The sequence below is a fragment of the Calliphora vicina genome, chromosome 2, assembly GCF_958450345.1.
Source record: "Calliphora vicina chromosome 2, idCalVici1.1, whole genome shotgun sequence".
NCBI lineage: Eukaryota > Metazoa > Arthropoda > Insecta > Diptera > Calliphoridae > Calliphora > Calliphora vicina.
In genome coordinates, this window is record NC_088781.1 from 47686368 (window position 1) to 47712806 (window position 26439).

Genomic DNA, 26439 nt, shown 5'->3' on the forward strand with positions numbered 1-26439 from the left:
AAAAAAAAAAAACTTTGGATTATTCTAGGTTTGATTTTGAATATGCAAAATATATGAATTCGCATTGCATTAAATTTTTCTTCAATTCAAATCTATTACAAAAGGGCGGAATGGAAAAAAATATTTGAATTCAATTTGGAATAGTTTTGAATTAACAAAAATTTAAACACTCAAAGGTTGTATGAATTTTATTATGAATTAATTCAATAATGAATGAATTCTATTCAAAGAATTTTGTTCTCATCACTGAACACAATTCTACGATAAAATAGTTGTCTATAAGTTTCGCGACTGATTTTCAACGTGAATTTGAATGATTTGGTAGCGTTATTCAAGCGTCAATCAATTCATGATGTTTTGCCAAAGTAAACTGATCATAAATGTCAAATGTCAAGAGCACAGTTCGTTTGACAGTTAACTCTTTCATAAGTTCTATCGGACTTAAAAATTCAATGTATGTTTTACACTAACAAACGTACGTTTACTTATCACAGTAACTATCTAGAGTGACTTAACAACTCCGCCAACATTTTTTAGCAAAAACAAATCTAAAATTACAACATTCTAAAACAAATATATATGTTTAAATGTTAATACAAAAAATCTATTAAGTCTTTTTTTTTGTTCAAAGTTTACTTAGATATAAGTCAAAGTTGTGGCAAAATGTAAACAAGTTAAATGGTAAATAATTTAATAAATAATAATAAAGTGTCTTGTTTATTTATTTCAATAAATAAACTTACTTGAGAAATACATTTTTTTTATTTGATGTTTATAATAAATATAAAAACAACTTTAATTATGTAACAAACAAACATAAAGTACTTACACGTTAGAACTACGGCCATTTTGCCCGTGTACACCAGCAGCAATATGGTGCCATACAAGTAGACATAGTTGCCCAATACTGTAGTGGCTTTTTCACCGACATTTTTGTACAGGTAACCGAATACGACACCAATGAATAAATGTGATAATATGCGAGCCATGAGCAGAAACTGAAAGTGTTAAAAGTAAACAGAAATGTTAAATTGTTTATTATTATTAGGTTATTGTGAATTGTAGATAATTAGTATTTAACCTTAATTGAGGTAACTATTCTAAATAAATTATGTGTGTTAAAATAGATGTAACTTGGATAAATTGTAATTAAGTTTGATTGGAATTCATTAATTTAATGAACAAATTATTTGAAACAAATTCTATGTTAACGATAAGTAACAGAGTTGATAAAGGACAACAGTCAAGATTTTATCGCTAATCTTTTCTTAAACAGAATTGATAGAAAACAATAAAAAATATTTGCTTTGCCACTAATCAACATAAATTTATATAGGACAACGTTTTAAAGTAACAGTAACATAGTTTGAGGGAAGTCAACTCAAGGAAATTGTCGAATATCTTGTCATCAACAAAGTTCATAAGACATTATTTAAGATTTTGTCTTCATCACACAGTGGGGCAGAACCAATTTTTTTTTTTTTGGAAATAAATCTGACATTTCTTTCTACACGGCTAGTCTGATCGAGATAAAAATTGACGTGGGCGTAGCTAAGGAGAATACGAGTTTAAGTGATTAAAATGGGTTCTACAAATGATCCAGGTGCGGCGCAGGGTACCTTCGACATGTAAAATTTTTTAAACACGTGCCATTTTCTTGTTTCCTATACGATTTCAAAGATTTTTATATTGAAAAAAATTGCTTGCGTGTGTTATAATCTCTTATAATTTCCGAGTTATAGGCATTTCAAAATTGAAATTTTAAAATTTTGCATACCTTGGTCAGTTTTTTTTTTTTAAATATTTGTCGAACTTTTAGACCGAATGGACTCGAATTTTGTTTGTTAGTTAGACAATTAAATTTTCAATAATATGTATACAAAAGATTTTAGAGCAACATCAATTATGGATTCAAAAATAAACGATTTTCAATTTAAAAATTCAAAAATAGTAGTAATAGTTTTTTATTAAAAAAAAACTTTCTTTAACATATAACAATTTTATATTTTTCTGTAAGGTATCTTTACGCAGAACATTTCGGTATAAAAAACTTGTCCTATTTTTCGAATATGACGCCCCTACGCCCTTCGATTTGACCTACTTTTTTATAAAAATTTAAACTTTGGGCCACATGTTCTATAATCCCAAAGCTGGGGTCAGAAAACGGAAAGCAATTATGGAAACCTTGATGTGTTCCCTATTTATCCCCAGAGTATTTTCATAGCCCCGAAGGAAATGTAGACAAAATTATAAAAAATAAAATTTTTGGGATTTTCGCTTCAATTTTTAGGAATTGCGGTTATTCCCTTTGAGCTTTTGACAAGTTTGTTTACACTTTGTTATTTAGAATGAATTTAAAAAAACGTTGAAAATTTCATTGAGTTTTGTTAATAAATAAAGATTTTATTCAATATTTATTGAGTTTCTAAAACTAAAATTTTAATAGGATTGCAAATATTAGGAACAATTTGATCCAAATTTATTCCGAACTAATTTGTTGTGTCAATATCTCTATTTGATTAAAAAATATGCCACTAAAACTCCTTGTTCTTCAAACTTTTTTGGCTGGCCTGGGTGATCTTTCACGTAAAAACCGATTGAACAGCGGCTCTTTACCTATTTTTGACCTATATCTGGATTACTAAGTCATTAATATAGACAATAAGGATATCTAATGATAGATATTTCAAAGACCTTTGCAACGACGTATATAAGACCATATTAAGTTGGACCTACAAAGGGTCAAAATCGGAAAAAATATTTTTTAACCCGAATTTTTTTTTTTCAAAAAAAAAAAATTAAAAAAACAAAAAATTTTTGTTTAAAATTTAACAAAAAATTCCAAAAATTTTAAAACTTAAAAAAAAATTTAAATTTTAAAATAACAATTCGAAAAAAAAAATTTCCTAAAACAATTTTTCTATTTTTCGTAAACGCAAAACTGAATATAATTCTGTAAACATTTACATTTGGTTTTTATTAATTTCCAACACTAATCTATCTTCATGGCTGTTTATTGAACCTGCCACTTAACACATTACACTTAAATGTTAATAGCAGTCAGTTAGTTCCCCGCCCCATTTTAGGGTTAATTTTACAAGTGATCATGCCATCAATACAATTTTTCGTTAAGAATTTTACTTTTATTAAAAAGTTAGAATCATTGCAGCGATTTCATTGACATATACGAACAAGTATTTGTCGTTTTATTCAAATGAATTTGCAACTTTAGAGTTTTCTGCAACCACTTACTCACTCGTTCGTATTTGCCTTCAACAAATTTGAACAAATCATGCAGTGGTTAATAAAGTGTGTGAAGGTTAATTCTAATATCAATGTTTAATAATTTTTAAATGAAAATTAAAAAAAAACTAAATCTATTAAATAAATAAAATCAAATATAAAAAAATGATACTTAGAAAACTTAAACACTTTTGATTTTAAATCTAAACATCTTGATTACAATCTAAACAATCGCAGTATTTATTAAATTAATAAAATAGAATTTATTCTTTTTATTTTGAATTAAAATTCTAGTTGTTTAACCTAAACGACTTATGACGTTACATGTAACCCACTTTCGACCTAAGTTCCAGTTGGCTCAACGTTTTAAAACCTGCGTGGCATATTAATTAACATGATTTTGATTTCAGCTTTTATAAAACTTGTTAATTTTGTTGAAATTTATGTATATATTTCTTATTAAAATGTTGGCTAGTTGTAATTTTCCTATAAAATATTTACTAAATTTTTTGTAACATTTTTCTAAACCTAAGTCATTCTTGTTAAGTTGTTTGGGGTTTGAAAGTAAAGCCATTAAGTCATGATGATTTTTATAATATTTCACTTATTTAAATTAAAGAGCCCATAAATTTTGTTTATCTTTTTTTTAGAGTACATATTTAAATAATTATATAAACAATACAATATAATAATAATAATTTAAAAAACCTAAAGTTTATTTCCTCTTATTACAGCAATTATTCAACCATACCGTATAAAAACACTTAATGAGTCTATTAAAATGTATATTTAAAACAATTTTTTTTGCTAAATTTTGTAAGAAAATAAACAAAAATTTGTCAAGACAAAAGCAACAAACCCAACCCAGTAAGCACCAAAGCCCCAAAAATTCAAGCACTTGAACATTTTGTTGGAATCTGACTTGAGTGCAAATGTAATTATACTTTAAACATGAAAAATATTTGAAAATTTATTTATTTTTCAAACAAAAAACATATGGCTTGAATTTATGTTTCCTTTTTACTGGAGAATGCTATTGAAATAAAGTGTAATACAACTGTAATTCAATTGCTTGACTATAATTCAAGGCTTGAATTACACTTGCTTTCAACTTGAATTCCAGTAAAAATGCTTATTGGGAATAAGCATTTTTACTGAAATTCAAGTTGAAAGCAAGCGTAATTCAAGCCTTGAATTATAGTCAAGCAATTGAAATACAGTTGTATTACACTTTATTTCAATAGCATTCTCCAGTAAAAAGGAAACATAAATTCAAGCCATATGTTTTTTGTTTGAAAAATAAATAAATTTTCAAATATTTTTCATGTCTAAAGTATAATTACATTTGCATTCAAGTCAAATTCCAACAAAATGTTCAAGTGCTTGAATTTTTGGGGCTTTGGTGCTTACTGGGAAGTCAACGAAGCGAAACCTAAATTTTAGTCATTTCAAAATGTTAATATCCAGAAATTTTTTTTGTAAATAAAATTATTAAAAGTAATAATATTCTACAAAAATTTCATAATTAAACAATAATAATAAAAAATTAACATTTCATATAACAATTATTTCGAAATATGACAATTAAAATATAAAATTAAATTTGTATATTAAAATATAAACATAACACTTTGTAATGAAAGTATAAAAAGTAAAACTAAAGCTACGTTCATAATGACAGAGTCAATCCACTCTGTGCTACAGTAAAAAAATGTTAATACAGAGTGAATCTTTGACAAAATTATTTGTCAAATTAATGAATTTTTAAATAAACAATTAAAATATAAAATTCTTAATTTCATTATTTTAAAAATATCACACGCTCACTGAAATGTTAGCCATTATCAAACAATCAGCGCAAACAATTTAACAGTCTAGCACGTCTGAACTAAAGGGATAGAACTTAAAAACGGGTTAACTGTCAAACGAACTGCCATACTGCGCTCACTTTTTAACATTTATGATCAGAATACTACAGTGATGGGATTTGTGGCACAATTGTGCCATTTTTGGCACTATTACGTTTTGAGTGGCACAATGGCACACTCGATACTATTTTGGCACTTTCTATACTTTTCAAAATAAATCAAAATAAAAATAGGTTTTTTGAATTAATTTCGGAAATAGCTATTAAACATTTTCAACTTTTATTTTCTTATTTTAAAAATAACGAAGCTTTGACCGATACCAGCACTTTTTGCAATACAAAATAGAATTTAAAAAGAACTGTGGTTCTAAAATTATTGAAAAAAATTATTCTTCAAATCGAGCCATTAAATTAAACATCTGTACTAATGTTCGATTATTATTAAATAATTGCCTGAAAAACTAAAATGTATCAGATTTAGTTAGACATGTTATATTTTCAGTAAAAATTTATGATTGTCACAAAATATACAAAGAGGTTGTAGGCCCTTTGATTTCATATTTTTGTCAAAGTTTTTTATTTACTAATTATTTTTAAGACGATTTGAGTGAAATTTATTTAAAAAGGAACATTTTTATAAATAAACAAAATAATGTAAAAATGATTAAGAATATTTAAAATTTTATTTCGTGTAGCTATTGGCTCATAATCATTGTCAAACACTAAAAAAATATAAACAATAGAAGTAACCGGAATCTGAAGAAAAAACATTTTTCTTTTTGCAGAACTTTTTAACTTGGAGAAGAACAGCTGATGCTCTTGTTAAACGAGTTAAAAACAACTTCAGCTAGTTTTATATTTAGAGTCGACTTCAATGTCAGAAGTATACTTTAACTTGTCTATGATAGACCTAAAGTCCACTCTTAAGTAAAGTCGAGTTTAATTCTCTTAACATATACTTAATTTTTGTCTATGATTATGGGCCAATCTCTTTCATTGTCCGAAGACGATGTCTGTGGTGGTATGTATAGTGGAATTTGGATTTCTCTTAGGGACTTTTTTCACCACACGTTTCGTAATTTATTCATAGTAAAGAAAGAAATATTTCCATTATATTGTCACTCACTGTTTGTAAATATTACTTTCATATAAGAAAAGGATGCTCAAGATTCGTCTGGATGTTTTATGAAAAATTTAACTATTTTTTGTTTGTTTATACATCTATCTATCTATCTATATATCTATCTATCTATCTATCTATCTATCTATATATCTATCTATCTATCTATCTATCTATCTATCTATCTATCTATCTATCTATCTATCTATCTATCTATCTATCTATCTATCTATCTATCTATCTATCTATCTATCTATCTATCTATCTATCTATCTATCTATCTATCTATCTATCTATCTATCTATCTATCTATCTATCTATCTATCTATCTATCTATCTATCTATCTATCTATCTATCTATCTATCTATCTATCTATCTATCTATCTATCTATCTATCTATCTATCTATCTATCTATCTATCTATCTATCTATCTATCTATCTATCTATCTATCTATCTATCTATCTATCTATCTATCTATCTATCTATCTATCTATCTATCTATCTATCTATCTATCTATCTATCTATCTATCTATCTATATATCTATCTATCTATCTATCTATCTATCTATCTATCTATCTATCTATCTATCTATCTATCTATCTATCTATCTATCTATCTATCTATCTATCTATCTATCTATCTATCTATCTATCTATCTATCTATCTATCTATCTATCTATCTATCTATCTATCTATATATCTATCTATCTATCTATCTATCTATCTATCTATCTATCTATCTATCTATCTATCTATCTATCTATCTATCTATCTATCTATCTATCTATCTATCTATCTATCTATCTATCTATCTATTTATATATATATATATATATAAAAATGAAATGGTCCATGTATGTAATGGCATCACGTGTGAACGGCGATTTGGCATTTTTTTTTTATTGGATTCGAAATTTTCAGGAGATGGTTTGTAAAGAAGAAAAAATTCAAAAATTCGGGGTAAAACTCGAAATTTTTTTTTTAGTCCAGTCAACTGTAAGAAAAATCTCCCTAAAGTATGCAGTACAAATTTTGATATTTTATTTGCATATAAATAAGAACAGGCATGTGTATGTGGGTGGGAGAAACTTGTAGAACTAATATTAGTAAATGCTACCGGTCAACTAGTAACATATAATAACCAATGTCATTTCGTTAAAACTTGTATTTAAATATCTAATATTAACAATATAATTTAACATTTAAACTTAAAATCATTTGTAAACAAAAGTGGTCAACAATGACTAATATAATAGACTAAGATTCTATTTTAACAGTCGATAACTTTTACAGTGGAGACAGACAATGGCAAAATCAAATTTTAACTGTTATTTAACTTTTCTTATTTTAAAGCTTGAAATAACCAAAATTAAAAAATTTCTAAAATACTTGTCAAACAAAAAGTATTTTACGTTTTTTAAGAAACTTTTTGTGTACAATTTTTCGGCAAAAAAAATTGTAAATTAATATGATTCGGAGACCAACTGAGCACCAACTGCAATGGAAAACAAAATACATGGTTGATTGGCAGTCAATATGATCCAGTGACCAGTAGACTAAATTTTTTTTTAATATTTAGCGAAAAAAATTTTTGTTAAAAAAAAATTCAGGTTGTCCTGATTTTTCAGGTTGTCCTGATATCTCAGCCATTTGTGGACCGATTTTCTCGATTTTAAATAGCAAACGAGCAGGAAGAATACCGGAGATATTGATGTATGAATCTTGTATGTAAGTTATTTGGGGGCTTCGGATAGTTGATTTCAACAGACAGACAGACGGACATGGCTTAATCGACTCCGCTATCTATAAGGATCCAGAATATATATACTTTATAGGGTCGGAAAATTATATTGTGAAAATTACAAACGGAATGACAAACTCTCTCTCACGAGGGTATAAAAAGATCAAACCATGGCGAAAACTTTTGCCGTTTGCGGATTTAAAATTACTGAAAATTTATTAGAATACTGAATTTCCTGTCCCTGAGGTGACTGAATGATGTAGTGGTGGCAATTAAACAGATGATTATTGTTTTTATTTGTTAAACTGTCAAATTGACTTGTGTTGCTGTTGTAAAAAACACAACAAATACCAAAAAGAAAACAAGTAGGCTTTGAGAGAGCCTCTTACAAAAACAAAATTACTGTTGTTTATGTACTTATATGTATGTATGTAAGTATGTTCTTGTTGTTATTGTCGTTCTGCCTCCATCTTGTTGTGTAAACTCTGAAGGTTACTTTACAGTTTACAACTTTAATAATAATAGTTCTCAAAGCAATATTTAAATTTAGAATGATAAAACGGATCTAAATCATGAATACTAGAAGTACTTGTCACACCACTAGTTATTGTAGAGTTTGAAGTGGTAATGATTTAAGAACAAGTTATAAATTATATTTTGGATTTTAATATTTTTTTTTTTCTTTGGTATAATATTTAAATTTAGCAGACAAAGTAAAAAATATATATTTAAATATTTTTTTATAAAACATGAAAAACTACTTATAGTTTAATAAACATTTTGATTATGTATTTCAGACGGCAAAGAAACCCTAATTTTTATTTAAAGTTTTAGCGTACAAAACCTCTTTAAATACAAAAATTCTGGTAAAACAATTACTGTAACTGCCGGCACTTAATAATGTACGTCAACATTTTCTCTTTGTTAAATTACATTCCAACAAAATTATCCTTTTGTTTATAAACGTTTCTTTTATAAAAATTTACTTGTGTACTGAAATATTTAAGGCCATAAAAACTGTAATAAAATGTTTGTAAATGGAAAATTTTTGAGCAGGTTTTTAGATAAATCTATTTAACAAATTTACTGGTTTATTTCAAAATTATTTTGCTTGTTTTTCAACGTCACGCTAGGTGTAACACACTGATATTAAAATAATATATTTTAATATGTTTTTTGTTATTATGTTTATTCACTAAATAATTAAAAACAATTTTAATTGTTTTGTTATTAAAACAAATGAAAAAAAATTAAAAAACCCCACAAAATTATAATGCCGAAAATTTTTTTAAAGAAATACTTACATAATTACGCTTTGAGCAAATTAAAATCCGTTTTAATAGTAAAAGATATTGCATGAAGAATGAGGCTTTCACCACATTTTTGCTGTCAATGTCAATTAATGACTTTGATGGTGGTTGTTGCGGTTGCTGTTGCTCATGTTGTTGCTCTTGTTGCTGCGGCTCATCCGTGTTGTCGTCTGTTGTATTAAGAGCCTTCGCTTCTTCTAAGGCCAGTTCCTCGGCTGAGGGTTTAACATACTCGAAGGTTGGCAACTGCAAACTTGCTGCAGTTGTATTGAAGATTTTTGTAAGTTTATTGCCGCTGGTTAGATGACAACTGGTTAAGTCAACATTGTCAGCTGCAAAAATAATAATTATCATAAAATTAGTAATTGTTGTGGTAGATTTTTGTAATATTAAAACTTTTAGAATTAAATAGGGATTTAAAAAAAATTATTGCCATGAGGTATGGAAGATTTTATCTATAAGAGGTATAAACTTCAATGTTTATTTAATCATGAGCTATTAAATCATATGTATAGCTGTATTTTCTATAAAAAATATTGAGTATTTTCTATATAATATGTTGTGTATAACTGTATTTTCTATAGAAAATATTGTGCACAACAGCGTTTTCTATAGAAAATATTGTCCATAGCATTATTTTCTATAGAAAATCTTGTGTATAACAGTGTTTTCTATAGAAAATCTTCTATATAACAGTGTTTTTTATAGAAAATCTTGTGTATAACAGTATTTTTATATACGATTTGCACCATAAAAATACGAAAATATTAAATTTTAGTACTCTAAGGATTTGAGTGCTATATGACACGATCTTAGTCATACTTAGTATGTACTTGAACTAGAACTGAACTAGAACTGAACTAGAACTGAACTAGAACTGAACTAGAACTGAACTAGAACTGAACTAGAACTGAACTAGAACTGAACTAGAACTGAACTAGAACTGAACTAGAACTGAACTAGAACTGAACTAGAACTGAACTAGAACTGAACTAGAACTGAACTAGAACTGAACTAGAACTGAACTAGAACTGAACTAGAACTGAACTAGAACTGAACTAGAACTGAACTAGAACTGAACTAGAACTGAACTAGAACTGAACTAGAACTGAACTAGAACTGAACTAGAACTGAACTAGAACTGAACTAGAACTGAACTAGAACTGAACTAGAACTGAACTAGAACTGAACTAGAACTGAACTAGAACTGAACTAGAACTGAACTAGAACTGAACTAGAACTGAACTAGAACTGAACTAGAACTGAACTAGAACTGAACTAGAACTGAACTAGAACTGAACTAGAACTGAACTAGAACTGAACTAGAACTGAACTAGAACTGAACTAGAACTGAACTAGAACTGAACTAGAATTAAACTAGAACTGAACTAGAACTGAACTAGAACTGAACTAGAACTGAACTAGAACTGAACTAGAACTGAACTAGAACTGAACTAGAACTGAACTAGAACTGAACTAGAACTGAACTAGAACTGAACTAGAACTGAACTAGAACTGAACTAGAACTGAACTAGAACTGAACTAGAACTGAACTAGAACTGAACTAGAACTGAACTAGAACTGAACTAGAACTGAACTGAACTAGAACTGAACTAGAACTGAACAAGAACTGAACTAGAACTGAACTAGAACTGAACTAGAACTGAACTAGAACTGAACTAGAACTGAATTAGAACTGAACTAGAACTGAACTAGAATTAAACTAGAACTGTAACTAAACAATAGTTGTGTGTACTCCTTAAAAACTTGATTCAAACTCGTGGAAAAGTGTTTTTATCGAAGTTTTTGAGGACTTCGTCAAATATGTCTGGTTCAAAATTTTATTGCACAGTGGTCAATAAACACAAATATTTAAGCTTAATATTCCCTTCATAAGAATTAGCTATCATTCCTAAGACAAACAGTCAAATTTGAGAAATGGAAAACAAAAATTTAAAAACTTATATTTGTTAAAAAATGTATTGGACAATTGCAATAATCAAGATAAAAAAGACGGCAGGCAACAGTGCTCAAAACCATGATTTGTAAGGGATTTGAGTTATTTAAATTTAAAAATTTTGAAAAAACAGTAAAATGTTTGATAACATAATTCAAAAAAAACATTTTTCCTTCAATTTACAATTAAAAAATTTAAATAAAATTAACAATTTAAATCTCTAAAGTTCCTTTTTAATGGCTTTTTGTTCACTTTTATTAAGATAGCAACAGCTTCCTAAACTAGATAGTTAAAATTATAAAACCAGTTTTTATTTTATTTAAATAAAAACAAAATAAAAAATATTTTAATTTGCCAAAATCTATTATGAAACATAAATTTTAATTAGAATTAAATAAAAAAAAATAAGAATAATTAAAGTAATTTACCTTTTATTTTAGATAAAAGCCGCGTAACATGATTCAATTGAGAATCCGAGTCTTCAAAATACTTTTTGTTTGCAGCATTAATTAATTTCTCTAAATCACGTTCATAATCGCCAACAGCCACTTCTAGTACTGAAATTTTCAGAAAAAAAGTTAATAAATATTTGTTATCTAACAAATTTTTATTCCTAAAATACTCACAAAAATCAGCAGGATTGTGATAACTCGGACACATAAGATTCTGATCGGCCAGAAAGGGTATTAGTTCTCTAACCGGTCCCTGATACATACAATGGCCGTCTACCACAGTATACAGCTTATCGAACATTTCAAATACCAAGGCAGAGGGCTGGTGAATAGTACAAACAATGGTGTGTCCCTGGGCTGCTAATTTCTTTAACAGACTTATACATTGACTGCAAGATGAGCTGTCCAAACCACTGTAATGATTTAAAATAAGATAAAGTATTTAGTAAATTTAATAATTTACATAAATTATTTATAGATTAATTAATATGTATTTTAATTATTCTCAAGAATTACAATAATCTATAAGTGGGAAAATGTAAAATATATGATCAATTATTTGAAAAAACTAATATTTTTCAAGAACTAAAGTTCATAGAAATTATTAGCAAATTGTTTAATTAATAATTCAAAAGGAATTCTCGTTAAATGTGGGGGAAATCTGAAACTGTGTAAAGTTTCTTCATTTGCAACCAGTAATTGTTAGGTTTATCCCCTGTTAGATCATAAATATGTTTAATTATAATTGTGGTAAAATACGATACAATATTGTTATAAATTAGTACAATGATAATTAAATGTATTATTTAATACTGCCCTAGTCCCTTTATTAAATCGTTGACTATATTAAATAAGTAATTTATAATTTATCTAATTGCTGCAATCATCATTTTGATCATAAAACAAGTCATTCACACCTATTAAATATTTAATAAGTCCTGACGTTTAATAGACCTGACCGACCGCATTTTATAGTAAAATGAGAACAGATCTGATAGATTTCATACGCTATGCACATTACACACGTATATTTAACATTTAAGACCTTATTCACAATAAATTTTTAATTTTATAAAACGTTTATAAGGAGCGAGTCAGAAAAAACTTATACAGCCGTAACTTATCCTTGGTTCAACAAAATATATTTTTTTTAATCACGTTAGCTTTGAAAAATATGTCAGATAAATCATTAATTTTCAGCTGTTATTTCTAACAAAATGGACACAAAGTACTTGAAAAAATTTCTCAATTAGATTCAAAAATATGCCACTTTAAAACTCCGTCCATCAAAAATATTGCACTTTTTCATACTAAAAATTTGTAAAATTGCACGTGTTTAAAAAATTTACATGTCGAAGGTACTCTACTTTGAGCCCCCATATCGCCGCCCCTGGATCATTTGTGGGGCCCATTTTAATAAGTTAAACTCGAATACTTCTTGGTTACGCCCATATCAAATTCGGATGAGCCGTTTAGAAATGCCAGATTTATTTCCAAAAAATGTTGATTCTGCCCCACTGCGCAGTATAAGGAAACTTGAACACTGAAAGAAACGCTGGATCAGGAAGAGAAAAGGTCTAACAGATATTGGTAAGGCAATAGAAGTCAAACAACTCTTTCGAAGAGCACCGAACACTTCTATCAGAGAAGCAGCTTTTGTGTGAAGGTTGATGCAACTTATGTACTGGCATACTTTTCACAACATCCGGGTCAAGATTTTTATGTGGTTCATCGACGAGGTATTGTTCGAGAACAATAACGGACAAAAAAAATAATAAAATTCCCCAAAAAGTTTCTTGTGTGGCAAGTCATTTGCAGTTGCGGCAAAAGAAGACAATCATTTGTGACATCAGGCACGATAACACATAGAGATATATATTACGGATTGTCTACAAAACGACTTTTAGCTTTCTTAAAACAGCCCGACCTTTCTGGCCCGATTTGGCTTCATGCCACTATGGAAAAAAGTCCCTTGAGTGGTATTCAAACAAGAATGGAAATTTTGTGGAAAAAAAGAATTAAAGAGCACAGGAAAGGTATCCTAGGACATGAGCGATTTTAAGCGTAAGTGGACCACCTCCTCCAATCTTTAATGGGAGGATTTCCGGAAAAATTTGATAAATTTTAATGTTTAATAAATTTGTACAATATTTGAATAAATTTAAGTATTTTTGAGAAAATTTATATTGAACGGTTTAAGTTTTATTTAACTTAATACAAGTATAAGTTAAGTTTTATCTGGCTCACTCTTTAGTCTAATATTCAGACTATAGACTAGTCAATGGTTCAGATTATAGATTAGTCTGTTGTTCAGACAATAGACTAGTGTATTACCAGGCTATAGGTGTAAAAACCTATAGCGAAGGAGGTATTTATGGACAATTTTAATTTTGTCTTGTAATGTTCATGAACTTCTCTCCTGATTACGTACTGTATAAATATTCTACGCTGCAGTAATCAAAGTAAGATGTTTCATCATCCATGTTCAGACTATAGACTAGTTTATTACTCAGATTATAGATCAGGATATTGCTCAGGATATTGCTCAGGATATTGCTCAGGCATAATATCAATATATTGCTCTGGCAATAGACTAGTCTATTGTTCGGACTATAGACTAGTATATTGCTCAGATTATAAATCAATAGATTGCTCAGAATATAGACTTGTCTATTGTTCAGACTATACCGTAATCTATTGCTCAGACTATAGACTCGCCTATTGCTCAGCCTATAGACTAGTCTACTGCTCAGATTATTTAACAGTCTATTTTTCAGATTATAGACTACTATATTTCTCAAACTATAGATTACTCTAGTGTTCAGACTATTGACTAGCCTATACTATAGATTAGTGCATTCTTCAGACTATAGTTACTCAAAGAGAAAGAAAGATCTGTAGTTCATGTTTTATTATTGTTATTCATCCCTATCGGCAATAACATGTGAAATATTCATTTGCCTTGAAGGGAAGAAAATTGCTATCGTGATATTCCCCTGAACATTTCATTCACAATAGCTGATTTCGTTTGTAACAGCTGTTTATTGTTGACAAAATTCCATCTAAAAATTTAACAACATGCCGAATTTTTTTTTTTGATGAACGAAAAATGGGAAAAGTGAACAGATTTCATGTGAAATATTGATTCGCGATATGGGTGATTATGTTGCTCTGGATCACATAATCACCCCTATCGTGAAAAACATTTGAAATTTATGTTCCCATGAAATATCCATTTCCCTCGAAGGGAAAATTGCTGTCGTGATATTCCCCTAAACTTTTCATTCACAATAGTTGATTTTGTTCACAACAGCTGTTTATTGTTTACAAAATTCCATCTAAAAGTTTCACAACATGGGAAATTTTTCCACGTGAACAAAATTTATGAACGGAAAATGGGAAAAGGGAACATATTTCATGTGAAATATTGACACGCGATAGGGGTGAATAGTTGATTTTGTTAGCAACAGCTATTTATTGTTTACAAAATTCCATCTAAAAGTTTCACAACATGGGGAATTTGTTCACATGAACAAAAATGGGAAAAGGGAACATATTTCATGTGAGATATTGATTCGATATTGGTAACTCACTCATAAGCTCCTAATTTTACTAGGAAGAGTCTGGGTCGAAATAGAAGCATTCTTTAAGAACACATTTAATAATTGTTAAATCGAATCCATTTAAATTAAATCGAAATTCTCCAATTTAAGTTAGTTTACCTCAATTAACTCTAGTTTAAATCGTCAAGATTTTAGGTAATAGTTCATAAATATCAATTAACCTTTATTTTAACTACAAATCCCTTTTAAAAGTGATTATTTTATATAGATTAATTACAATAATCATGTAAGTTTCTCATATAAGTACTTTCAGTTTCGCCTCCAAATTGTAATATAAAATAAAAATAAATTGTTCTGAAATTTATTAGTTATCTTTGTGTATAATTAAATCAAGTTTATTATGGATTTGTTAGGTTTATATTATTTATTGTTCATGTTAAAGTCTAGCAAGCGTATGACATGTGTTGACTGAAAGTGTGATTACTTCATCTGAGGTCGATTTAATTTCAATTGTGCTGTGAGTATTTACATTAAATCGATTATTTTCTATTGTGTTCATTTGTTTAAATATTTATTATTTCCGTTTTATTATTTTGTAGCTGTAAATACTATATTTTCATGGTTTCTTATATTTAGATAACATGTTTTAGTTAAACTTGAGTTAACGAACAGTTTAGCTAAACTCGAAACCAACTGAACAAATAATAGTCACTTCGAAATCTAAGCAAATTTCGTATTCAGCCTAATCCAAAGTCTTCTTAATTTACTACCAATTTCCGAAATAATTTAATACTCTATGCGAATCAATCACCCCTATCAAGAATCATTATTTCACATGAAATATGTTACCATTTCCCATTTTTCGTTCATAAACTTTGTTCACGTGAAAAAATTCCCCATGTTGTGAAATGTTTAGATGAAATTTTTTTAAACAATAAACAGCTGCTACGAACAAAATCAACTATTGTGAATGAAAAGTTTAGGGGAATATCACGATAGCAATTTTCCTTTCGAGGGAAATAAATATTTCATGGGAACATAAATTTCACATGTTTTTCACGATAGGGGTGAATATTTTACATGAAATGTGTTCCCTTTTCCCATTTTTCGTTCATAAACTTTATTCATGTGAAAAAATTCCCCATGTTTTGTATTTAGTAACCTGTAAAAATTTTGTAAACAACAATCAACTATTTCGAACAAAATCAACTATTGTGAATGAAAAGTTCATGGCAATGTCACGATAGCAATTTTCCCTTCAAGGGAAATGGATATTTCATGGGAACATAAATTCCAAATGTTTTTCACGATGGGGGTGTATATTTTAGAAAAGCGATTTCTGACCTAATTCGAAATCCAATGTTGCGACGAACTGCAATAATTTAGCTACGACTTTCATACTTCTAATTCAAGAATATGTAAATAATTCTCAATATTTTAAGTTTAAACTTGGTTTAATCTATTATTAAGTTTAGTTAGATATTGAAAATTTTCATATTTATTATTTCGCAATGTAGCTACAAGTTTTGTTTGTGTTTCAATTTACTTTTTTTTTTACCTCAAACTTGTATTATCATGTTAACAATTGAATTTTGCATGAAATCAACAATTTCATAATTGTAACAATGAAACACGTTTCGTGTGAAAGTTATAGCTGTATAGTTTATAATTTCACCAGCTTGAAGTGATGAAGACTAATAATGTGTTCATGTAAAAAATAAATCATAGGTTTTACACACTTGCTAGCCAGTCAGTTGTCACGATTTCATATAATAAATAGAGTTTAGAAAATTGATAATAAATGTTATTGACAGGAGAGTAGTAGTGTTGAGAGAGGGAGAACGAGATGTGATTTAAACTATTTATGACGATTATTTTATGTTTAAAAAATAAATATGCAATATTATGAAGGAATTAAAGAAGTGAGCCTTTTTTGTAAAACTTAAAAAAATATACACCCCTATCGTGAAAAACATGTGAAATTTATGTTCCCATGAAATATCTATTTCCCTCGAAGGGAAAATTGCTATCGTGATATTCCCCTAAACTTTTCATTCACAATAGTTGATTTTGTTCGTAGCAGCTGTTTATTGTTTACAAAATTTCATCTAAAAATTTCACAACATGAGAAATTTTTTCACATGAACAAGGTTTATGAACGAAAAATGGGAAATGGGAACATATTTCATGTGAAATAATGATTCGCGATAGGGGTGATAGTTTAAACTTCAGTTAATCTCAATTTAAATACATTTTCAGCAAATAGTTACTCTAATTAGTGTTACACTTAGCTTTTAACAATATTAAATCGGCAATTAATCTTGATTTTAACTCTTTAAACCAAACACTAACTTAAGTTTAAACTATCAAACCCATACCTGAGATTTCATTTAAGACCATCAACGAGAACCAGTTTTAAACGTACGTTTTGTAAAACTTGTCCGTAAAAATTTAACTAATAAGTTAATGAGTTAATGGAAGTTTAAACGATCACAATCAATTGGTTTAAAATAGTTCAGCTATTTAAGAAAAACGTAGTTTATTGTTGAACATTTCAATTAATGAATTAATTTGTCTTATTACTGTAAATTATTTTATATATATAACACTGTAATTTATTAAAAATTTTTTCTGCACACAATCAATATGGATTTTCTTTATAAAAGAGTGACTTTAACACTGATAAAACACGTTAGTTAGGTAATAAGAACATGGTAGACTTGTTATTTATAAAAGAATAAAATTATAATAAATATTATTAATAGACTTAGATTTGCCAAGCTAAATATGCAAATGTTTAAATGGTTTTATAATTGCAAGCGTTTAAAGCATAAAGCAAAAGGTATATCTAAACGATTTTACAACAAAATGTTATGTGCTCTATTTATTGATATTTGTATGACATTTTAACTTAATACTATTAAACTCATTGATTAAATTCTTTCAAATTATTTGCCATTTGTCGTTTACATGGTTTTTGAACTTTAGAATATGTTTTGCAATGAGAGATAGTTTGAATTTTTTTCGAAGAAATGAGAAAAAAAGAACAAACTGTGAACCAGAACTGAACTAGAATTGAACTAGAACTAAACTAGAACTGAACTAGAACTGAACTAGAACTGAACTAGAACTAAACTAGAACTGAACTAGAACTGAACTAGAACTGAACTAGAACTGAACTAGAACTGAACTAGAACTGAACTAGAACTGAACTAGAACTGAACTAGAACTGAACTAGAACTGAACTAGAACTGAACTAGAACTGAACTAGAACTGAACTAGAACTGAACTAGAACTGAACTAGAACTGAACTAGAACTGAACTAGAACTGAACTAGAACTGAACTAGAACTGTACGCAGAGCTGGGTTGAAGTCGTATAAAATTCAGAAAGTTCCAGTTTCCTATGCGGTAAAGAACTTAGAAGCAAAAGAACAAGCGAAAAAATGTAGGTCAAATTTAAAAAAAATACAGCTGTTGTGTGATGGATTATAAAATTTATGTACTGACAGACAACTTCCGGATGAAGATTTTTATGTGGCTGATGGCCGAGGTAATGTTCAAGAACAATATCGAAAAAAAAATTCCACAAGAAGTTTCTTGTTTGGCAAGCCATTTGCAGTTGTGGCAAAAGAAGCCAATCATTTGTGACATCAGGCACGATAAACACAGAAATATATATTACGGAGTGTCTACAAAAACGGCCTTTACATTTCTTAAAACAGCACAGAGTGTCTTCATATTTCTGGCCCGATTTGGTATCATGCCATTATGGAAAAAAGGCCCTTGAGTAGTATTGAAACAAATTTCATCACGATATTAATTATTATAAGACAATTATGAATGTTAAAGTCATTTTCTGAGGGGGACCTTGTATAAGGACTAAGGACAAATGTTGGCTTATTTTCTCCATACTTTACAGTATAAATTCAGAATACATAGAACTAATTTGTGCAAAATTGTATCAGGATTACCGCACAATCAACATATTTATGGCTGCTCGAACAGTATTATGGGGGGGACATTTGTATGGGGGCTAATTGAAATCATGGACTGATATTGCCCATTTTCAATACCAAACAAACTTTATCAACAGAGAGTATTTGTGGAAAATTGTGTCTTATGGAGTTTACATAAGATCGTCTTAGAATCTTGTGAGGACAAAGAATATATGTATATACTAATGGAATTACAAAACCAATATAAAAATGTACCATTTTTAATGGGGGTCCTTCTTACCAAATTTAACTCATATTTTAGTATTTTTTTTTTTTTGGAAGTTATGGTATAACTTTTCTAAACAAATTTTTAATTTTTATCAATTATCTTTTAGAATTAGATAGTCTACCTATGTAGATAATTTCTTTGCGATATGTTAAATAACAAACCTTGTATTATAAACAATCCATTTATGCTAACTTTTCATTTCAATGTAATTACTTCCAGAGCATGATATTGCAATGTATTGTAAAATTTCCGGCGATACCAAACACAATTAATCCCTGATAAACTAGGTATTTTTTTTATAAATTATTACATCAATACCATAACGTGAGTAAAACAATATGTTCTTTGTTCGGTTGACAAAGAAATAATTATTATGAAAATTATATATAGAATTTGTAATCGATATACATATGAATTTTATTATAATAAATAAATACAAAGTGTAAAACCTTTACTTGGAATGGCTGATAAAACGCTGGAAATGAATTAAATGTATAAATTAATAGCTTTTAAAATATTATTATTGATATTAAAATGCATTCAAATACCCTTAGAAGTTAATACATTTTAAATTTCCATACAAAGTGATCAATAACTTTGAAAAATTATTAAGCAATTGTGGTTTTCAAAGGTTAAATTGAAAAAAAAAATAAGCAGCTGATTGATATTAAAATTAAATTATTAAATTTTTCGATATTGCTATATCGAATCCGATATCTATAATCGCAAACGATAAATGTATAAATTCCAAACGGAATGGCAAACTTATATGTATATGGGGGATTACATGTCAAGTGATTCAACTTTTGAAATCGATGTCTTCAGAATGAAATTTGCAACTAGGTTATTTCAATTGGATAGTATTCAGTTGGATGGTATTCATAATAATTCATGCATGTGTTTTTTCTCATCCATGTAACTTATTACCTATTGTTCTTAGAAAAATGTGTCCCAAATAGTTTAGATAGCTATTTCTTCAATCTTTCAAAAAAAAAATTGAGAAATTTTTTTATGAAAAAAAAATTATAAAAATATTGAAATTTTTTTTTCCGATATCAAAAATTTGTTTGACGTTTTTTTTTCAATTTAAACAAAAAATTTTCCAAATCGGTGCAGCCGTTTTCCGATTTTGGATAAATCGTAAAAAGTGGGCGTGGTCAATTTTTCATTTCGTAAGAACCTAAGTTGGATTATGAACAATATTTTAATAAAAATTTTTTAAATCGGTCCGGCCGTTCTCCCTACACCACCATAGTGGGGAGGGTATTATGCGTTTGTGCAGATGTTTGTAACGCCCAAAAATATTAGTCTAACACCCACCTTAAAGTATACCGATCGACTTAGAATCACTTTCTGAGTCGATTAAGCGATGTCCGTCCGTCCGTCCGTCTGGTCGGCTGGCTGGCTGTCCATGTAAACCTTGTGCGCAGAGTACAGGTCGCAATTTTGAAGATATTTCGATAAAATTTGGTACATATTATTTTTTCGGCTCAAGGACCAAGCCTATTGAAACTGACTGAAATCGGTCCATTATTTCACCTAGCCCTCATACAAATGTCCTCCCGAAATTGGATTTTATCGGTCATAAATGTTTAATTTATATATGTATCTCCACAAATTCCGCTCCAAATAACTTTTATATACACAAAATTCATGTCACCAAATTTTGTTACGATCAGTCCATAATTAGTCATAGCTCCCATATAGACCCGCTTCCGAAAATCACTTTAACGTGCATAAATCGCTTAAAAATGTTGGTAAACACACAAAATCCAACATAGTTAACTTTAATATAGACATAAATCACACGACCTAATTTCATGGTGATCGGTCCATAATTGGTCATAGCCCCCATATAAGGCCCACTTCCGAAAATCACTCAAAAATATAAATTATTGAAATTTTAAAAAGAAAAATTTGTTTTGCTCTTTTACTTAGTGTAGGGTCCGGGCTTGACCGAAAAAATTTTAAAAAAAATTTTGAAAAATCTTTTTTTTAAAAAAATTTAAATTTTGTTTACCTAAAAATATTTTTTAAGTATAATTTGGTGAAAATTCTCTTGTTTAATTTTTTTTTTTGCTCAAAAGAAAGCTTAGCTATATTCCATTAAGAGGTTTTTGGTCGCTTAGTGGGATATCTATCAAAATAAATGTTTTGTACTCACGTTGTTGGTTCATCCAAATATAGTACCGGCGGATTACTTATTAACTCTAATGCAATCGCCAAACGTTTCTTTTGGCCACCCGATAATTTCGCTGTGAAAACAGTGAAACGATGATCCAATCCCAATAGAGATAAAATGTGTTTAACTAAATTTAATTTACTTTGTTTGGAGATCTTAAAGCCCAATTTTAAATGGGCGGCAAGCATCATTATTTCACCAACCGTTAGTTGGGGACGCAACAAATCATCTTGGTGTATATAACAGGATAATTCGCGATATTTTTGAGAATTTGTGGACACCACTTTGCCATTGACGCGTATGGTGCCGGTAACACCAGTGGAGCTAGAAGAAAAAAATAAACAAAAAATTAAATAATTAACTGACTAGCTTTAACAATTTGTTTTTTTCTTAATTTTTATTTTATTTTTTTTTAAATATTTTTCAAGTTCAAGCGTCATTGACCATCTTGAATGCAATTTATTATTGTTTATAATAATAAAAATATAATCATTTTATTTTTTCATAAAAGTTATTCATGTTTTTCTTTTCGTTTTTGCTTTGTAGACACAACATGGTTTTTGTTGAACCATAATTATAGGTTGCATCATTTTTTTTTATTTTGTTTTATAAATTTTTACTCGCTTAAAATTGATTGTTATATTGCAATGGAAATTTATGTTCATAAAAAAGAGTTGATTATCTACGGTTATCGCCTTACGAGTTTATTAAACTCTTATAATTTTTTTCTATAATGTTGAAAATCTACAGTATTTGTCATCTAAAGATGCTCAACTCATCATAAAAATTGTTAGTAATAAATTTTTCAGTTTTTTTTTTCTAAAACAAACGCACCATTTTTGTTTTGTTAAATGTTTGCAATTATTTACATAATAATGTCGGTTAATGTTTCCTGTATGCAATGCAGTGGTTCCCAACATTTTAAATGTTTTCCAGTAATATTGTATATAGATTTTTATATATTCATGTTCTCCTTATTGTTTTGTATAGATTTTCAAGAAATAAAGAAAAATTTTAAAAATTCAATATGAAAATTTCCAACTAGCTACATTTTTAGAACTAGTTCCAAAATCACTAGTTCTAGAACGACTATAACAAAAACCAAATATTCCTCTGCTACTCCACGGTGGGGCAGAATCAAAATCTTTTGGAAATAAATTTCTAAACGGCTCATCCGATCGGGATAAAATGTGAAAAAAAAGTGAAATATTTTTGAAGGACGGAGTTTCAAAGTGGCATATTTTTAAATGTAATTGAGATATTGACTTGAAAATTTTTTTCTAAGACCAAAAATTAACTTATCTAAACAAAATAATATAGCTCGGAATAAATGTGGAGCAAATTTTTCCTAATATTTGCAATCCTATTCAAATTTTCATACAAATTTTAGTTTTAGAATCTCAATAAATATGTAATATGTAATAAAATCTTTATTTATTAACAAAACTCAATAAAATTTTCAACTTTTATTAAAATTATCATTCTAAATAACAAAATGTAAAAAAACTTTGCAAAGGGTCGAAGGGAATCCCTCAATTCCTAAAAATTGTAGCCAAAATCCCAAATTTTTTTTTTTTACCATTTTGCCCATGGGGACCACAATTCCTTCTGGGATGGGAAAATAATTTGGGGATAAATAGGGAACACATCATGGTTTCTAAAACTCCTTCCCGTTTTTTGATCCCAGCTTTGGATTTTAGAACATGTGGCCCAAAGTTTAAATTTTGATAAAAAAATTGGTCACATTTCGAAGGGCGTAGGGGCGACATACTCGAAAAATGGGACATGTTTTTTATACCAAAATGTTCTTCGTAAAGATACCTTACAGAAAAATATAAAATTGTTATATGTTCTTAAAGAAAGTTTATTTTTAATTAAAAAAGAGTTAAGTCATCTTTTCGTCAAAAAAACAGCAAAAATCTACTATTTTTGGAATATTTAAATTGAAAATCGTTTATTTTTGGATCTATAATTGATATTGCTCTGAAATCTTTTGTATGTTATTCGTAATTTTGTTGTCTCACTAACAAAATAAATCGAGTCCATTCGGTCCAAAAGTACGACCTATATTTTTAAAAAAGCGGACCAAGTTATGGCAAAATTTTAAAATTTCAATTTTAAATGCTTATAACTCGGAAATTATAAGAGATAAATAGCACACGCAAGCATGTTTTTTCAAGACCTAGCCAAGTGCTTTCCAAAAATATAAAAATCTTGGAAATCGGATGGGAAACAAAAATATTGCACGTGTTTAAAAATTTTACATGTTGAAGGTACCCTATTTGAGCCCCCATAGCGCCGCCCCTGGGCCCAATTTAATAACTTAAACTCGAATACTCCTTGGCTACGCCCATGTGAAATGTTATCCCGATCGGATGAGCCGTTTAGAAATGCCAGATTTATTTCCAAAAACTGTTGATTCTGTCCAACGGATCAGCCAGTTAGAAATGACAGATGTATTTCCAAAATATTTTGAATCTGCGGCATTGAATCAAAATATATATAATCTCTATTAATCGCATTTCAACATTTTTCAAATACTTATTTAAACAAAAAACAAAAAAAACGATTTTATCTATTATTTAAATTTTTAGTTAAATTTCATTTAAATATTTTAAAAGTTTATTCAACCTGTTTAATAAAACAAAGGAACGTATTAGCAAAGATTTTATACTTCAACATTTCAAAATAAAAACCAAATTATTTAATTCCATTTAAACAACCATGATTCATGTTCAAATCTTTGTTTGATTGCACTTCAATTTAAAGTTTAAATATAAAACGTGTTTTAAATTAGTTCACCTGGTGCTTAAATTGTGGCTGCTTTAAAAGTCCTTTTCATCAGACACAGAGAGCAAAAGCCATGTATGCGTTTTGTTAATTACTGCACGTTTTGCATTTATTAAAACAAAAAATTCTTTGAAAACTGATTTAATTAAAAATGCTATAAAAACGTAACAATAATTAAATTCATAAAATAATTAAACGACTTAATGTATATAAATTAAAGTTATTACGTTAAATTTGGTACTTTTTTTTTTGCCCCGAACGAAGTCATCTTATAATAACGGTCCAAAGGCTGAGTTTTTTAAGTTTATTAATAATTGTTTGGGATGTCGTTATAATTTAATTTAATTGAATCAAATTCAAGGTTGCATTAAATTATTGTAGGTACTTTTATTTTTTGAGTAATTAAAAAAATAAATATGCAAATTTTATTTAGTTTTTAATTCAAACTTATAATTTTAATAGAAATAAATAGATAATATCATTAAGGGTCATGTTGATTTGTTTGCAATAATTCAAAAAATTCATTGCAGAAGTAAATTTTGACACTTAGCAGTCAGCATTTACAGAACCGCTACAGGCTTTCTCAGCAAACTTCAGTTGCCCAATTTCTTGTAAACATCATAATATTTTAAAATTTCACATAGACGTAGCAATGGGGTATACTTGTTTAAGTTCCTGTCCTCAGGAGCGGCGCTATGGGACATGTATACCCCATTGCTACGTCTATGTGAAATTAGCGATGTCAACTGGCTTCCTCGAAGCTGAGATTTGACACCTTTAAACTTTTTCTTTTGGGGTACCGTTAAAGACCGATGATATTCGAATAATCAAGAAACTATCCACATCTTTGAGGCTAATATCGTCATAGGCATTCGTGAGATAGAACCTGTAACCGTAAATAAGTCTCCTGGGCCAGATGGCATACCAGCCGCTGCTCTTGAAGCAGTGCTCTTCGATGTTAGCTCGTCCAATAGCTAACCTTTTCAGCATTTCATACCGTGCCGGCGTATTTCCTGTATGTTGGAACATTCACTTCAATTCCTAAGAAGGGAGAGGCTAATAACACTGAAAATTACCAATTACCAATAGAAATTTGTTCTGTACTTTCCAAAGTTATGGAAAGTATGCTAAACTACCATCTGGTTAAATATTTGGAGTCCAACAATATACTTAACGACCACCAGTATGGCTTCCGTAGAGGACGCTCTACGGTAGACTTGCTAGCCTTCCTATCGGAAAAATGGTGTCGTTCCATTCACCGTTTTGGCGAAAGTAAAGTAATGGCTCTAGATATTTCCAAGGCGTTCGATAGAGTGTAGCATGGTGCACTTCTATCAAAACTTATTGCTTTTGGTGTCGGTATTAACTTCTCTCGATTTATATCGAGCTATCTCAGAGAAACGTGTTGTTATAGATGGGATCTCATCAAACGACTTCAAGACAAATTCATTTATTTTTCTAAACGACCATCTACGTCAAACTTCCAAACCTATCTATTCTTTTACAGATGACAGCAACATTTGCCATTCATAATCATTCAATTACAGACCTAGCCTGTTGGAGATTGGGTAAGTAAATGATGCCAAACATTAATCCCTTAATCGAGACCTTCTGACAATCTCTGAATAGGGTCATGTGAATTGGTTCGCTTTCAACGCTCGCAAACGCAGTGTTGCAATATTTTTGATGGACGCAGATTTAAAGTGACATATTTTTGAATCTAATTGAGATATTGACTTGAAAATTTTTTTTTTCCAAGACCCAAAATTAAGTATTCTAAACAAAAAAAATTAGTTGGGAATAAATGTGGATCAAATTGTTCCTAATATTTCCAATTCTTACAAATCGAAAATCCCAAAAATGGTATTTTTTAAAATTTTGGGAAAATACTTTGGGGATAAATAGGGAACACATCAGGGTTTCCAAAGCTGCTTTCTATTTTCTAATCCCAGCTTTGGGATTTTAGAACATGTGGCTCAAAATT

The 26439-nt window shown here is 28.9% G+C and overlaps 1 protein-coding gene across 1 annotated transcript in view; it reads right to left on the reverse strand.

Annotated features, from left to right (window-relative positions):
• The window catches only part of LOC135951249 (ATP-binding cassette sub-family G member 1), a 73130-nt gene that overhangs the window by 12312 nt on the left and 34379 nt on the right, over positions 1–26439 (reverse strand). Inside the window, exons 4-8 of the mRNA XM_065500864.1 lie at positions 21648–21989; positions 11870–12108; positions 11672–11800; positions 9281–9618; positions 830–998 (exon numbers count right to left, since the gene is read on the reverse strand). Coding sequence (XP_065356936.1) covers positions 830–998; positions 9281–9618; positions 11672–11800; positions 11870–12108; positions 21648–21989 — 1217 coding nt within the window. The remainder of the gene's footprint in view (positions 1–829; positions 999–9280; positions 9619–11671; positions 11801–11869; positions 12109–21647; positions 21990–26439) is intronic.